Raw genomic sequence first — 16,375 nt, 5'->3', positions numbered from 1 at the left:
AATCCATCCCCAGAATCAATCCTCCAGTTCTAGACAACACAGAAGAGGGGGAACTCTTTTTTTATTTCCAACTCCTCTAAGGTATATGAATGACATAGTTCGATATTGAAAATGGGTGGTTTTCCCCTTTAAATGAATACTCTGAATTCTGCAGTTATTGGGCAATGTCATATTTTTACCCCCGGGTGTTCCTGTCAACAGAGTTGTTGTCCTGGCTTGCATACTGAAAGGTTGCCTAATGTACAGCATAAGGGCCTATAATAGTCATAATGACTAACTGTTGGTGTTTCGTTTCTTTCCAGTGAACAATGAAGATGTTGGCGCCTCTGGCAGTCCTTCAGCTGTTCCTGGTTCCAGCTCTTATGGTAAACATCCCTTCAGTGTGAATGACTGCACCAGAGAATGCTGGATGCTGGGAAAATGTGTACAAAACTAAAAACTCCCAGCTACACAGTAAACCTCTCACAGTGTTTATTGATCCAGTACAAATGTAACCGAAATAGACCCAGCAGTGTCCATTCGGTTACATCTGTACACTCTCAGTTAAATCAACACTGAGGATTTTACTGTGTAGCGGATTCAACTTTTGTTGATGCTTCTGGGCTGATGCTGTAATGACACACCGCTCCCTCTCTTTCTCTTTCTCTTCTGTGTTTCTCTTTCACTTGTCTCTCCCTCTGTCTGTCATTTATCTCACTCGCTTTCTTTCTATGAAGGTTAAGATTCCTTAACCCTTGCCTGGTCCATTCTGAGTCAGCTTTTGAATTGAATCCACCTGTGATACATTGTCTATAAGCAAAGTCGTATTTTATATCACACAAAACATAATTCAGCTGGCTCCTGCCTCAACACCTTTTCTAGTCATTGATGTTTGTTCTCAGAATGTGATGGAGCTTGAAGTGTAATCTCTTTTAATTTAGCTCTAAAATGTTTGTCTATCAGGTACCCAATGGAGACTACTGGGAGGCGTGGGGTCCATATGGAGAGTGCAGTCGAAGCTGTGGCAGTGGTGTGACTGTGAGGACAAGACGCTGCATCACTGTGAGGTCAGAAAATGTCTCTTAACCTCTGCTTTGATATCCCCACACACTGTATATTCATGTACTGTACTTACAAGTAGCAGAACACAGGCCAGTGCTCATCCACATGCATGTGAATACTCAAATATTCACAAATATGTCATGCACACGCACGCACGCATGCACACACCAACCAAGGTATTCCACCACACACACACACACACACACACACACACACACACACACACACACACACACACACACACACACACACACACACACACACACACCACACACATGCACACGCACACGCACACAAACACACACACGCACGCACACACACACACACACACACACACACACACACATACACACGCATACCTCAAGTTTATTTTTTATTGTGAGGTTCCTGACTACACAGATTTCTTCGAAGAATGCAGCTAATTGAGAGGTTCAGAATTATATTGTGCGTTTTCTTGGCAGTGAAAAGGTTCACGGGAAGTGGGCTTGTCTTACATCCAGAACTGATTACTGGGAGTGGTTGTTTAGCATGAAAAGCACTGATCTGAGCTGGGCGTTGACAGCTAAAGGGGATGGGTTGAAGGTTTGGTTTGGACAGGTTAAAACTCTTAAAGGCAAAGGCTGAGAAGGAATCAGTTCAACTAAAATCAGATGATCTATGTATTTCTTTATCCTACGCTATTATGACCTGTTCAATGTAACCCGGTGTTATGTTTGCCTTTAATTGCCCTGAAATTCCAGAGCATCTAAATAAATAGGATATAGAGTGAAGACCAGGTTGTCCTGGGCCAACTCTGGTAGTAAGAGTTCTGTTCATAAATCATACTGCTGGAATCCAGGAGGCATGTTCCCTCTTGCAATTCCATGATGTGATATGCATTTATGAGGCAGAAAATTGTGAACTTCTCCTCTGCACCACTCCCATTGAGGGTCACCCTTCCCAAGATTGGCATAATAACTCCTCCAAACTAAAGCCATACACATGGCGTGCATACACACACACACACACACACACACACACACACACACACACACACACACACACACACACACACACACACACACACACACACACACACTTGCGCACTCGCGCACACACACGCACGGCGCAGGCACATGCTTGCACGCATGCACGCCATGATGCACGCACGCACACACACACACACACACACACACACACACACACACACACACACACACACACACACACACACACACACACACACACACACACACATACATATGCTAAAAAAAACTATAGAGCAGTGGGAGCACAGATAAATCACTTCATTGTTCGGATGCCACTATATTAGTATGTTGCATTACTTTGTCAAACTACTTTGCGTTTTGAAATAAAGAATGACAGTGTGCGTGTGCCTCTTAATAATATGTTTTGAGAATATGGGTTATTCCCACTGGAAGGAGAGACTGCAAACATGCTCAAGCACAGTTCTGAACATAGTTCATAACTTGGTATGTACTTGGAGGACATACTATATGGGTTCTTTGGGTTCGTGTGAAAGCACACCTTAAAGGACAACTCTGCGCTAAATAACATATATGCTAATTTTCCTACTTACAGTATATTGATCCCAAATGACGGTCCATGGGGTCTATTTGCTAGAAATGTCCCTGTTGTTCAGTTTCCCCAGCAGCCCCCATCAGCCCTCATAGCATAGAGTGGAGTCCATCAGCATATTGCTACTTAAGCAATTTGTTTTGGTCAATATATATTTTTTTTTCTCTCTCACTGTGAGCAATACTTGTGGGACAAACAAGGCATGGTCCATGTGTGTACAATGACAACGATTCATGAGGTGTCTGAATGCTTCATGCACATTTATTTAAAGTAAACATTAGTGAAGACAGGCGATAAAAGAATGTATTTAGTCCTTGTAATCCTCGTAAATAATCCTATAAATATGACTGGAGTTGATCCCACTACAATATTCCTGCTGGCACTGTTTCTGAGAGGCTGGAGAATAGTCTGTTTCTGACATGCCCTGATGCCCAATTAGTCATCCAGTTAGTCTGTCACTCACACGGGAACTGAGGTCATTTTCTGACAAACTATGAGTAAGAATGAGAGTGGGAATGGTGCCTGGTCCTGTCTATGTTTAGTTTCGTCTGGCTGATTAGTCACAAGACAATAATGCTCTCATCAGGTATATGACATGTTAATAATGCAGGCAACTAGAAGATCATTTGACAGATGCATGCGTTACAGGAGGAAACTTTTAATATTATTTGGGACAGAAATAAGTTAAACACAGATTGAGTTGCCTGCCTCCAGCGGAAAACAAAGCAGTGATTTCTCACCTTGAGTCGTCTGGCCTTTTGCCTCAACAATTTAGCAAATCGGAGTTCCGACAAGATGGCGACCGAGTAGGACGCGTTTGTTGAGCTCTGTGGAGGTGCATAGTTTTCACATTTTTTAAGCCCATTTTTTACTGCCTTTATAGTTCTTTTGAGACTTTAAACGCCCAAAACACTGGTGAGCGTCTGTTTTTGCAGTTGTTTCGTGTTTCATGCCGAATACGATTAACACGAGGTCGAGGAGTACCAGGTCTCCGACCGCAAACGCTGACAACATGGCCGGCGCAATGCAGGGCGACGCTGACGCTCCGGTTACAAAGAGCATGCTGCGCGAGGTCCTCAAGGAATCACTGAAAGAGTTTATGGATGGTTTTATTCAACCCATGATGCTTGGCTTGGAGAAGAAATTACTGAAGAAGATTGATGACTTCGGAAAGGAGCTGCGTCCTGCAGTCGCCACGCTGAACACGACCGTGGCTGAACATGGGGAGGCCATTGAGAACTTTGGTTCCTCCATGGACAGTTTGCAGATGTGTATCACTGAATTGGAGAGAAGATGTGCTAATCTGGAGGAGAAGCTCGTCATAGCAGAAGACCGGAGTCGTAGGAACAACATAAGAGTGATTGGGATCTCTCCTGGGCTAGAAAAGGCTGACCCAGTGGCCTTTATCCAGTCTTTTTTGCAGAAAACATTCCCCGACGAGTTTCCCGACTCCCCCCCGGAGGTGGATCGTGCTCATCGGACCGGCAATCCACGTTCTGATAAACCAAGGGCTTTCCTGGCAAGGATCCATTTTTTCCGGGTAAAGGAACGCATACTCCAGCTCTCCAGGAAAGCAGGCCAACTGACATACAATGGCAAAAAGGTGTATATTTTCCCCGACTGGTCTGCTGAAACATCAAAGAGAAGGGCAGCTTTCGGGCCAGTAAAGGAATTCCTACGTTCCATCACCGCGGAAGGAGTTAAATACGGAATAAGGCACCCGAGCAAATTCTGGATAACCGTGGATGAGGCGACTTCTACTTTCAACTCACCCAAGGAAGCTCTGGCCTTTTGCAAGGATAAGTTCAAGACTCCAGGTGCTGCGGACGAGACTCTAGCTACGCAGGATGATGAGACGACAGTTACAGAGAACTAACTTTTACCAGGGACACTTTTGCTTTCGTGATCGCGTGCTTTCAAACACATTCTGCCGATGTGATATCCTTTTGCCTTTAATGGACTGTTGGTAAGCTGGCTGGGACTTTGGAGATGACTTTTACGCAGCGTCTTTCTTTCCTCACTCTCTCCTCCTCCTCCTCCCCAAAGGGTGAGTTGTTAATGTAAGCCTACTTATTGTTTTGGACTCATCATCTGACTTGACGTTGTGTTTTCAAGTGTTTCGTTTCATAATACCTATTTTATTTGTATTGAAGAATAAGATATATTTTATTTTTTAACAAGATCTGTAAGCAGATGGGTGTTACTCGTTTTAATTTAGGTTACCGCAAGGAGAGGGGATTTGGGGCTGCTAAAGCTATAAGCATAATTCACTGTCTTTTTTGTTTGAATATAATGGACATTGTTCTTGTTATTATTGTATTCCTTTTCTTTGCTCTTATTGAGCGTTGTGCTGCTTACTATATAGGTCTAGAGGGTTTTATCTCTCTCTGTTAAGCTTTGTCTAACGTGTTCCGTGTCGTGGTGCGGAGCCTGCTCTCTCTCTCGTCTTCCCTCTATGTCTCTCTATCTATCTCGGCTTTCCCTCTCTCTCTCTCTCTCTCTCTCTCTCTCTCTCTCTCTCTCTCTCTCTATGGCTCTCTCTCTCTCGCTGTGTGTGTGTGTGTGTGTGTGTGTGTGTGTCTCTCTCTCTCTCTCTCTCTCTCTTTCTGTTAGGTAATGGCGGCTATGTTGGTTGTTAGTTTATGGTTCGTTTATGCCTCCTAAAACGCTACTTTCTCGGGTAGGAGGGCGAGACTGGGCTTTGGCCTTTGTATTGAGTAATGTAGCCTACTGTTTAAGGTGAAACAGATATAAATAATATGGTCTAAATTGTGAAGGCTCCGCGGTTCCAGAGACCACTCGCTCTCCCGCCCTTTCTCTATGTCTCTCTACCTATCTCTGCTTCTCCTCTCTCTCTCTCTCTCCCTGGCTCATTGACTCGTTCTTTTTTTCCTTTTTTTGCTGGCGGATGTACGATCTCGTGGCGCGTTGGCTCTACGTGCTTGTGGATCCGTTGTCTGGGGGGGGGGGGGGGGGTAGTTATTTACCTACTTTACTTGTTGTCTTCTAAAATGTTAATTTCTTGATGGGGGGAGAGGGGAGCTCTGTATTGGGATATTTATTTTGTAGTCGTGATTGGGTAGGTTCACTGTTTGAAGTATGGTAGTTTACTGTTTAAGACGGAAACAGACTTAACTAATAAGATTGACATTTATCTAAGTTTGCACTGGCCTTTTGGGCATGTACAGGGAGCTGTATATGGCGCAGTATGCATTATGTGTGCTGTGTTGTATATGGTTTCCTGATCATACATAACTGTGTTTTATGTAAATACTTATGTATACAGACTTTTCTTTTCTTTCTTTTTTTTTCCTTCTAATTAGTAATTGTGGTTTGTATGCATGGATGCATGGGGGGGGCTGTATGTGGCGCAGTATGCATTAACACTGTGTGTGCTTTGCTGCATATGGCCCCCCGGATGTGCTTTTAATTTCTATTTCTAACTACATATAAGTGCATATATTTTTTATATCATATACACTGTTTTCCTTTTTTATTTATTTTTATTATTAATATTATATTAGTGCCTTGTCGTGGTGACAGCCTTATTTCCACTTATCTGTCACAAGTGTTTGGTTATTTGCATTAACGTGGCTTATAGGGCTTTATCACATTCTAAGTGGGCCTAATGCTGGACTGATTATTATTATTACAGTTGTTATAGTCCCCTCATTTTTTTTCCCCTTTATTCTTTTCTTTTTTCTCTCCCCCTTCTTTACTAGAAATGTTAACATACCATTCTCATTTATTTAAGTGATATGAAGTGGGGAGATTGATCATAATTTGAGCGGATGGAATGTTTGAGAGCTATTCAGCCACAAGAAGGCACTTTTTTGTTGTTGTTGTTTTTACTTTGGTGATCTGTTATATATTTACATAACCACCAGAGGGCAATGTATGGTTACTTTTGGGCAGTTACTTGTTTGCACTCTCTGACAGAGTGAAATGAAGGTTGACTAATAGGTTGATGGGGTGGGGAACTGTTTTTGTGCACTCTGATGCTAATGGGGTTTTCCCCCTCAAGCTTCAATGTTATGTGTTTTTTTATGTTCGTTTGATGTTGCTTTTTCCTTTCTGTTCCTTTTGGGGTTGTTTTGTTTTTCTGTTGGGAAGGTTTGTTGTGAGGGACCAACTAGGAAATTCTAAAATGTTCTACTGTGCTTGCTGTGCGTATGGTTTGAACCACAATTATGACAGAATATAAATTTCTAAGTTTCAATGTAAGGGGAGCGAATATACCGCATAAGCGAACCAGCATTTTGGGGGTTTTGCGATCTAAATCAATTGACTTTGCATTTATACAGGAGTCTCATCTTTTAAAAGAGCATTCCAACCGATTGGCTAATAAACATTATCGTGTTTTAGCCTTTTCAGCTGCTTCTTCCAAAACCAAGGGAGTAGCCATATTGGCTAGACGTAACCTTAGGTTGGATTTTTTGGGTGATTGGTCTGACAGTGACGGGAGGATAGCTGTTGCTAAAATCCGCTTGGAGGGTAAAATGCTAGCACTAGTCTCTGTGTATGCTCCAAATGTTTTAGACAAAGAGTTTTACAAATTACTAACTAAAACCTTATTGGAACTGACGGATTTCAAAATCATTGTTGGTGCTGACTTCAATGCAACATGGCAACATAACCTAGATAGATCCACTGGGGTAGAAAGCAGAGAACAAGCACTAGCGTCTGCAGAACTACGTGCTTGGGCAAACTCAACTGGCTTACTCGACATCTGGCGTTTAATGAACCCAACGGTTAGAGATTTTTCTTTTCTGTCGGGTAGGCATGCTTCATTCTCTAGGATCGATTACGTTTTTGCCCCTGTTAGCTTGTTTCATAAAATTGCCAAGGTAGAGTTGCTCCCAATGTCACTCTCGGATCACAAGGCGGTGCTGTGTGTTGCTTCACTGAAACAGGTTATAGATAGAGCTCCTAGATGGCGGTTTAACACCACACTGCTGCGCGATGCGGCATTTGTAGCTCAGTTTCAAACTGGTTTGCGTGAATTTATAAATATCAATACAGGCTCAGTTGAGGATCCCAGAATTCTTTGGGATGCAATTAAAGGCTTTATCAGGAGTAATACAACCCTCTATGCGTCCACTCAGAGAAAATTAAGGTCAGCCAAACTGGTGGAATTGGAATCTCGGTTTTCTACTTTGGATAATTCTCTCCAAAATAACTTTGATGTTAGTACAGCAACCCAGAGGGAGCTAGTTAAGAAAGAAATTAACTCCATTCTCAAGTGCCGCTCAGAATTTCAAATGAAACGCACAAGGCAAAACTACTATTTTAATAGTGCAAGACCCAGTCACTTACTGGCTTTACGTCTTAGATCCAATGAGCATTTTTCTGATATTGTTAGTGTCAAATCAACAACGGGAGCCATGGTTACAGAACCCAAAGAGGTCAATGCCACGTTTCGTGCTTTTTATGATGAGCTCTACACCTCCGAGGTCATTCACGATGATGCAGTATGCAATAATTTTTTATCCAACATACAGTTACCAACCCTTAGCGAGGCGGATGCGGAAGCCTTAGATAGACCGCTCCATCTAGCGGAATTACAGGAAGCTGTGCTCGCAATGCGTAGGGGCAAGTCGCCTGGTTTGGATGGGATACCCCCTGAACTTTATGCCATCTTTTGGGAAGATCTAGGTCAGCTGATGCTAGACATGTTTCGATATGCAATTGAAAGTGGCTCTTTCTCCAGGGATGTGAATGTAGCTATTATATCATTATTGTTGAAGAAGAACAAGGATCCCACAGATTGCGCAAGCTATAGACCGCTTTCACTTTTGAATTCTGATCTAAAAGTTTTTGCTAAGGTGCTTGCGCGTCGCTTGCAGGGTTTTATGACCACCTTAGTACACTGTGATCAGACAGGTTTCATAGGAACTAGACTAGCCTCTGATAATGCTAGACGACTATTGCATATCATCGATAGGGCTAAGGAGCTGAGGACCCCCGCCGCAGTGTTGTCGCTCGATGCGATGAAAGCATTTGATCGTCTGGAATGGTCTTACCTGTGGGCTGTACTAGATAAAATGGGATTTGGTGCTTCATTCATACATTTTGTTAAAGTACTTTATTCTAATCCGTCAGCGATGGTCCTAACCGGTAAGATCTGTTCGCCGCTATTCACGATTGGCAGATCTTCGAGGCAGGGTTGTCCCCTTAGTCCTCTCCTTTTCGCACTTTCACTCGAACCCTTGGCTCAGACAGTGCGTCAGTCTGCAGATATTACTCCTATTTCGATTAACAACACACAGCATCGCATTTCCCTATATGCTGACGATATTCTACTGTTCATTGAGAATGCACCACAGTCAATTACTCACGTCCTTCAAATCTTTGATCAGTTCAGTTCCATTTCCGGCTACAAAATTAATTGGACGAAGTCAGCCCTTCTACCTCTAAATGATCAGATGAGATCTGCTATCCTGCCGCCCATAATCCCAGTAGTAAGCCAATTCAAATATCTTGGCATAGATATTTTCCCCTCTCTTCAGGCTATTGTTAAGAACAACTATGGTGACACTCTAAATAAGATTTGTCTTGATTTAGATAGATGGTCATCTTTGCCCAACTCTCTCCAAGCTCGAGTTTCAATCATAAAGATGAATGTTCTTCCTAGGGTTAACTTTGTAAGCTCTATGCTCCCTTTGCCACCACCGCCGCAATACTGGAATAAGCTTCACTCCTCGATATCTAAGTTTGTGTGGAAAGGGAAACGCCCTCGTCTTAAACTTTCTCTATTACAACGTGCTAGAGATGATGGCGGCCTTTCATTGCCCAACTTTAAATTTTATTATTGGGCCTTCACGCTCCGCCCCCTTTTAAATTGGTTTAACCCAGCAAGTAAGGTTTCTTGGAGAGAGCTTGAGGAGAGTTTAGTGCAGCCTGTTGAATTGAGAGATCTTATCTATTCAAACATAACTACACATCAATGCAAAGTTCGCTTTGGACCTATCATTTCTCATTTAGTGGCAGTATGGAGAGCAGCTGAAAAGATGTGTAAGATTGATTGTAAATGGAACTTATTTTCCCCAGTGTTCAATAATCAAAGACTTTTAATCGAGGATCGCCCCATTCGCTTTCCAAGGTGGAGGGCTAAGGGGATTCGTACATTAGGGGACTTATTTGATAGAAATGGTTTACGACCTTTTCGAGATTTGTGTGACATCTTCAATCTGCCTGGAAATACCCTTTTTTTCTACTTCCAACTGAGAACGTCCATGAGGACCTATGGGGTCCCATGGCAAGCTCCCCTTAGATTGCACCCCTTCCATGAGTTTATCTGTGATGGTAACAGAACAAGAGGTTTGGTTTCCACCCTCTATGGTTTTTTATTAGACTGTAGTTATGGGCCCCTATCTGTTGATACTGTTTGGAGGAATGATGTACCAAATTTGGACCCTGACTTTTGTTGGGACACAGTATGGTCTAACATTAGGCTATCTTCTAGAAATCCAGACCATCAACAAATTCATTTAAATTTTGTTCATCGGACTTATTTAACTCCCCGCAGACTATGTGCTATGAGGATTTTGAATAATCCCAACTGCACTCTCTGCGCCTCAAATAGTATTGGTACCTTCCTTCACATGGTTTGGGAATGCCCAAATGTGTCGTCATTCTGGAATATGGTTGCCTCAAAACTTTCAACTATTTTTAGTATTAATATCATATCTTCTCCTTCTTTATTTTTATTAAATGACGTCTCACAGTTGCAACTAAACAATATACGCAAGCGCATCTTCTTTGCTGGATTAACGGCGGCGAAGAGGATGGTAGCTACGCGGTGGAAACCTCCTCATACGTTAACGTTTCGCCAGTGGGCCTTAACCTTTCTAGATATAGTATATTTAGAGCAGTCGATAGCAAGGTTACACGGAGCAAAAGAAGAAAACATTAATATGTGGTCGGACATTGCAGATAAGCTTAAGGCTATGATTCAAGAAATCACTATATAGTGGTAACAGCCTAGCACAGGCATGCACTATTGTACATTCCGTGTTGGTCCGGGGAAAGGGGGTGGGTGGGTTTTCTTTTCCTTTTCTTGTTTTGCTATTGTTTGTGTTGTTTGTCTGTTAATTGCATTTTTCTTTTGATTAATGTTTTACTTTTTCTTGTTCTATTCACATGTATGTCTCTAATTTCATGTTATGGAAAATAAAAATAATTGATAACAAAAAAAAAACAATTTAGCAAATCATCATTGTGATTCTTCATTACAAATGTACTAGGAAGTATGCACTTAACAATTGAAAATCTGATATTTAGAGAAGTTACTAATTGAACTGACGTGTACATTTCCCAAAAGCACTACAGTAGAGCTTGGCATGGTGAACTGGTGTAATGAATGTTTTGTCATGTTTTAGTATCTGCAGGCTGATGGAACATATATGTGCCCAGGGGACATGATGTTTTGCAGAGCTAGGGCTGGAGGGGAGGACTGGCTCACAGTTAAATGCCAAAATGTTTGGCTATTCATTGCTGATTATTACTCTCCATCACTGTTTTCAATTCAAAAGTAATATCACAACACATATTTGACTCAGAAATGCGTCCCTATGTTCTTGGACAGTTTGAGCAGTGTTATATATACAGTATATATATATATATATATATATATATATATATATATATATATATATATATATATATATATATTGCTTATATATATATTGCTAACCAATCCGCAGTGTTTATTTAACTCTGAGGAATACTCCTCAAGCAACCCAAGCAAAATGTATAGATTTACAGAATTGTAAAAAGTGCAGATAAAGTACAATAGCAAACCATTTCAGATGTCTTATTCAATTGTCATTCTCATAATAGGACTGATGGAGGTCACAACTGTGTGGGACCAGAGAAGTCCTACCGCTCCTGCAACATCCAGGTGAATAACATGACTCAATTTCCATGTGTGCATGCATCAGTACTCAATTCACCCGTAGCCTCCTCCCTCTTGAGTCTTGACCTCTCCATTATGTGTTTGTTTCCACACAGGACTGTCCAGAGGGATCTAGAGACTTCAGAGAGGAGCAGTGCTCCCAGTTTGACGGAACTGATTTCCAGGGAAAACGTTACAAGTGGCTCCCCTACTATGGAGGTGAGTAACTAAACGGGAGGGAATGGGGTGTTTTGGCTGATAATTCAGGGTATAAACCTGAATTCATGTATGTACATATACTACACACAGACACTTACAGGTTGTGTGATATAGTACTGTTTTCTGTGTAGGTCAGGTGAGAGCTGACACATTTGACTGTGTACAATAAAGTATTTTATTAAGGGAAGTTAACAAAGGCAGGGAGGCATCCAAATGACAAATCAGTTATTCCTAATTCAGGAGGTTTCAAAGGATTTCCAGAGGTAACGACCTTTGTTGCCTGAAAGAGAGGGCTAACATTCCATTAAACAGAGTCAGAAAACCATAACGTCAAAGGTGGAGTGTTTTACTTAATGCCCAAAGTCTGTCAAAGGTGGAGTGTTTTACTTAACGCCCAAAGTCTTTCACCGAGCAGAGTGAGTGTATCTTTGTGAGGAGGGCTTCAACTTGTTTTGCCCAAGGCAGATCAGAACGCATGTGTCATCGCTTCCTAATCAGACATAGATGATATCACTTGATTGAGTAGGTGAACGGGTACGAACGGGTCAAACAGTCGGCCACGGACTAGCCGCTGTCCGTGGTGCTGAACTCACTCCTCAGAGACCCCATCTCTCCTCAAAGATGGAACCTGTTGGAATGGGTCCAAAATGACACCCCAGAGTCAATAGATTTTAAAGTGGGAAATACACCAGAGGTCAGATTTTTTTGGAACCTCACGGAAGTGGCTAGGAGCCAATTCAGTCAGTCAAATTCAAGCCAATCACAACCAATGCAGTTGAGGTTTTACATGGGTGAGGGGTTGTGGGGTGGAAGTATCAGACAATGTGGTCATTTTCAAAACAAAACATCCATTTGTGGTGGATTGTTCATTATTTAGTACACAAATTGTGAGAGTTTTTACAAGAACCCACTGAAAAATGGTGTGCCTCTGATCATAGTTATATATTCAATGGATAGCAGTATCTCTTTTCACCTCCCGGTCACTCTGTAGTTTCATCATTGAGGCTCACAGAGATTCACAAACATGCACTTTCACACGCACACACGCTCATGCACAGCCAGTGTCTACACCATCATCCTGCTTTGATGAGAGCTGGATCAGTTACTCTGAGTCTACCTGGGTTAGCTCTCATGGCAGTCCACCACGGGTTTGATTATGAACAGTTTTGTTTGTTGCTCATAAATATTGTCTAGTGTGAGGCTTCAAAGACCCAATCTTTCTCTGCCCGCACAGAATGAAAATGAATGTGAAATAGGAACAGGACCAATTGGCACATTGTGAACGTTCCATCTGAGAATTGTAGGGGAACACTGCCGAAGTGTGCTGCACAGGACCCCAGCTGTTGTTGGACACCATGTATATGTACTGGTTTGGGTGATTTTTTTGAGAATACAAATCCAGGAAAATTAAGATATATGTCTCTAATCCTTTAACAGCAGAGAACCCATGTGAGCTTAACTGCATACCCAGAGGAGAGAACTTCTTCTACCGCCACCGCAGCGCTGTGGCCAACGGTACACCCTGCCATCCGGGACGGAGGGATGTCTGTGTGGACGGAGTCTGCAAGGTAGGCCTGTGGGAAGAGATGAGGTATCATTGGGTGAGTTGAGTTCAGATGAGATAATGAGGTAACATTAGGGGAGGTGTGTGAGATCAGATGAGATGATGACGTGCTGCTGGATGGTATGACATGAGATCTGATATTTACGTGGGTCTGTATGGATGGGGATAAGATTAAATAAAATTTGATGAAATTAGAGTAGATGTTGTAACACAAGAGAGTTGTTGGGAAGATATGTTCAAATGTAACATACAGATATCACACCTAATAATTATAACTTTAATTTAACACTTAAATTATAGTTATGAGATGTGATATCTGATATAAAGAGAAGAGACTTTTCTTAGGAAGTAAAGACACAGCATCATCTTTCTTTACTCTTGTAATCTCATTTGCTCAACTTTTTTTTACGTCATCGCTCTGCAGTAGTCTAGCTGTCTATAAGTCAAGATGGTTGGTCTGTGTGTGTCCTTTTGTTTGTCTGTTTGTTATGAGCTAATCTTACAAACCTGCTTGACCATTTGTTTTTACATATTTTTTAAACATGTAACTTTATTCTTATAATGGAAGTCAAGGGGGCTCAAAAGTCTGAAACCTCGCCCAAAGTTTGAGTCATACATCATACTTTAGATATGTGACAGACGACTGATGTCACAGACTGGCCAGAAGAAGTCGAGATACACATGATTGGATTGTTTTGCCTTTGTACGCAGCAGTGCTTACGTGTTCTTTTCATGAAATGTCACATAATACACTGGTATTAACCAGAATGGACCCAGTGAATAGGACTTACCAGCAGGATAAAAGATTAGTTTCAGTATGTGGCATATCAAACACTTTTCCATTTGTCCAAACACATTCAGTTCTCACATAATTATCGCAGCAACCTGTTGGCCTTTAGTAGTTTTGAATGCCTCAGTCATTTAACCTCTAACACAGTGTTGTTTTCATCTGTTTTGACTGGCTACAGTCCAAATCCTAGTAACCTCTTTGTTAGGAAATACCTTGATGCGCTTAACCTCCGGTGTCATGTTTTTGTCACCTAGTCTTCAGATTGCTCCCATGAACAACACATTCCATTCCCCCAGATCATCCATTCTCACAAAAACCTTTTTAAACCCATATTAATACAGGCCTGGATCCTAATCTTGCTTGTCTGAGCTTTGAATGCCCGTGTAGCAAATATTGTCTTTGCACTTACAGATTCTTATTGTTTCCACGTTTATGCTTGTATTTGCCTGTCTACCACTTTAGATAGCCTTTTTAAATGCTCTTTCCATCCTCTTAAGCCTTCCTCTCAACGCTTGTTCTCCTGTTTTCTTGACCCCCTCCCCCCCCCCCCCCCCCCCCCCCAGCGTCTGGGATGTGACAACATGTTGGAGTCTACCCAGCAGGAGGACCCCTGCCTGCAGTGTGGGGGCAATGGCCAGTCTTGCTCTCTTGTCAAGAACACCTTCTCCCAGCGTACCCTGCCTACAGGTACACAGACCCACAGACTTATTTTATTTTTCTCTGTTCTCAATGTATTTATAATTTCTGGTAGATTGACCTAATTTGAACAACATTACATGTTGGGTTCTGAAATAATATATAAATATAATATGCTTGTGTTTTTTATTATTACAAACATGAGTCACAGGCAGACTATTACAGTGCTTACTGCTTACTGTAAATTTGGACTGTTTTATGAAACACCTATCACAAATATGAACTCTTCTATATCACAGGCTACAACCAAATGTTTATCATCCCTGTTGGAGCCACCTCCATTAGCATCAGGGAAATGGTTCCCACACGCAACTACCTGGGTGAGTCCTTGCAAGACCTGACAGCATGACACATTATGTAGACTCTCCTTGAGAGCAGCTGTTTATTATTTGAAAAAGAAAAGTGAATATACAATTATAAATATAGTTTCACTCCATACCAGAATATTACAAAGTATAAATAATACCAAGCAGAGAGGTAAACACAAGATTAGCGAAGGCATTTTCCTTTCATTACTTAATGAAATGCCAATGCCAATGTCTCTTTAGCTATCAAGAATCTGCGTGGCGAGTACTACCTGAATGGTCACTGGGTGATTGAGTTTACACGGGCGACACCTGTCGCTGGCACAATGCTGTACTACCAGCGTGGCCCTGAGGGTGACAACACCCCTGAGACCATCATTGGTCGTGGTCCCACCACCGAACCCCTTGTCATTGAGGTAAGACATGTATGACTGTGTGTTTTGAATGCCTGCTTTTACTCTGCTGTTATTTGTCTTGTTGAATTATTTTCATAATTATTCATATATATGCAGTTAGACTTCAAACTGTGAGTGCAGTTTTGTTCTCTTGTGAAAATCTTAATTGTGTAATTGAACTATAATTGGTGTCACTGAAAGAATTATATCTGGTTCAACATTTGCTCATAGATGACTTCCCTGCTTGATCATATTAATTAATGTAATACCTGTGATATAGTAAGTGTTGGCGATGTTGACCAGTTTGTGTAAATGACCTCAGTCAATATAACCAGAGTGTGATGATGGCATTCTCTGTCCTATTAGCTGATCAGCCAGGAACCAAACCAGGGTGTGGAGTATGAATACTACCTGCCTAATGGACGCTCAAGACAGGGATACTACTGGAGCTTTGGCTCCTGGACTGCCTGCAGCAAGGAGTGTGGATCAGGTCAGAGTCATGGGAGAAGAAATATAAAAATGAAGAGGAGACACAATAACACACACAAAATATACTCCAATTTCTTTTTTCCTTAAACCAAGGAAATGTGCTTCATTATAATGTAATTTACATATGACTAGAGATTTCTAAATGTATAATGTTCCATTAGAGGATATGACAGTTATTTAATTTACGTTTTGTATAATATAGTATTCTGTGTATAATATTACAACCTGTCCTCTCCCTTGTTTATACTTTGTCAGGGTACCAGTCTCGTCTGGTGTTCTGTGCCATTGATAATGAGGCCTACCCTGACTACCTCTGTGCCGCTCTGCCACGACCCGCCAACAACCGCACCTGCAACCCTCATCCCTGCCCAACCACTCAAAGGTGAGTCAGGAAGTCCTTAA

General features: G+C 41.8%; 1 protein-coding gene across 1 annotated transcript in view; it reads left to right on the top strand.

Moving 5' to 3' along the window:
• Positions 1–314: 314 nt before the first annotated feature.
• paplna (papilin a, proteoglycan-like sulfated glycoprotein) overlaps positions 315–16,375 on the top strand; it is a gene marked incomplete at both ends in the record, with an annotated part of 36,648 nt that continues 20,587 nt past the window's right edge. The window contains 10 exons of the mRNA XM_080751024.1: positions 315–365; positions 943–1,046; positions 11,461–11,521; positions 11,632–11,734; positions 13,172–13,302; positions 14,652–14,775; positions 15,024–15,104; positions 15,333–15,505; positions 15,851–15,974; positions 16,229–16,355. Of these exons, the coding sequence (XP_080607150.1) occupies positions 315–365; positions 943–1,046; positions 11,461–11,521; positions 11,632–11,734; positions 13,172–13,302; positions 14,652–14,775; positions 15,024–15,104; positions 15,333–15,505; positions 15,851–15,974; positions 16,229–16,355 (1,079 nt within the window). The remainder of the gene's footprint in view (positions 366–942; positions 1,047–11,460; positions 11,522–11,631; positions 11,735–13,171; positions 13,303–14,651; positions 14,776–15,023; positions 15,105–15,332; positions 15,506–15,850; positions 15,975–16,228; positions 16,356–16,375) is intronic.

This window comes from Nannobrachium achirus (assembly GCF_963921795.1).
Source record: "Nannobrachium achirus genome assembly, chromosome: 20".
NCBI classification, from domain to species: domain Eukaryota; kingdom Metazoa; phylum Chordata; class Actinopteri; order Myctophiformes; family Myctophidae; genus Nannobrachium; species Nannobrachium achirus.
The sequence above is the reverse complement of the archived record's forward strand: the minus strand, read 5'-3'. Positions and strand labels throughout refer to the sequence as shown.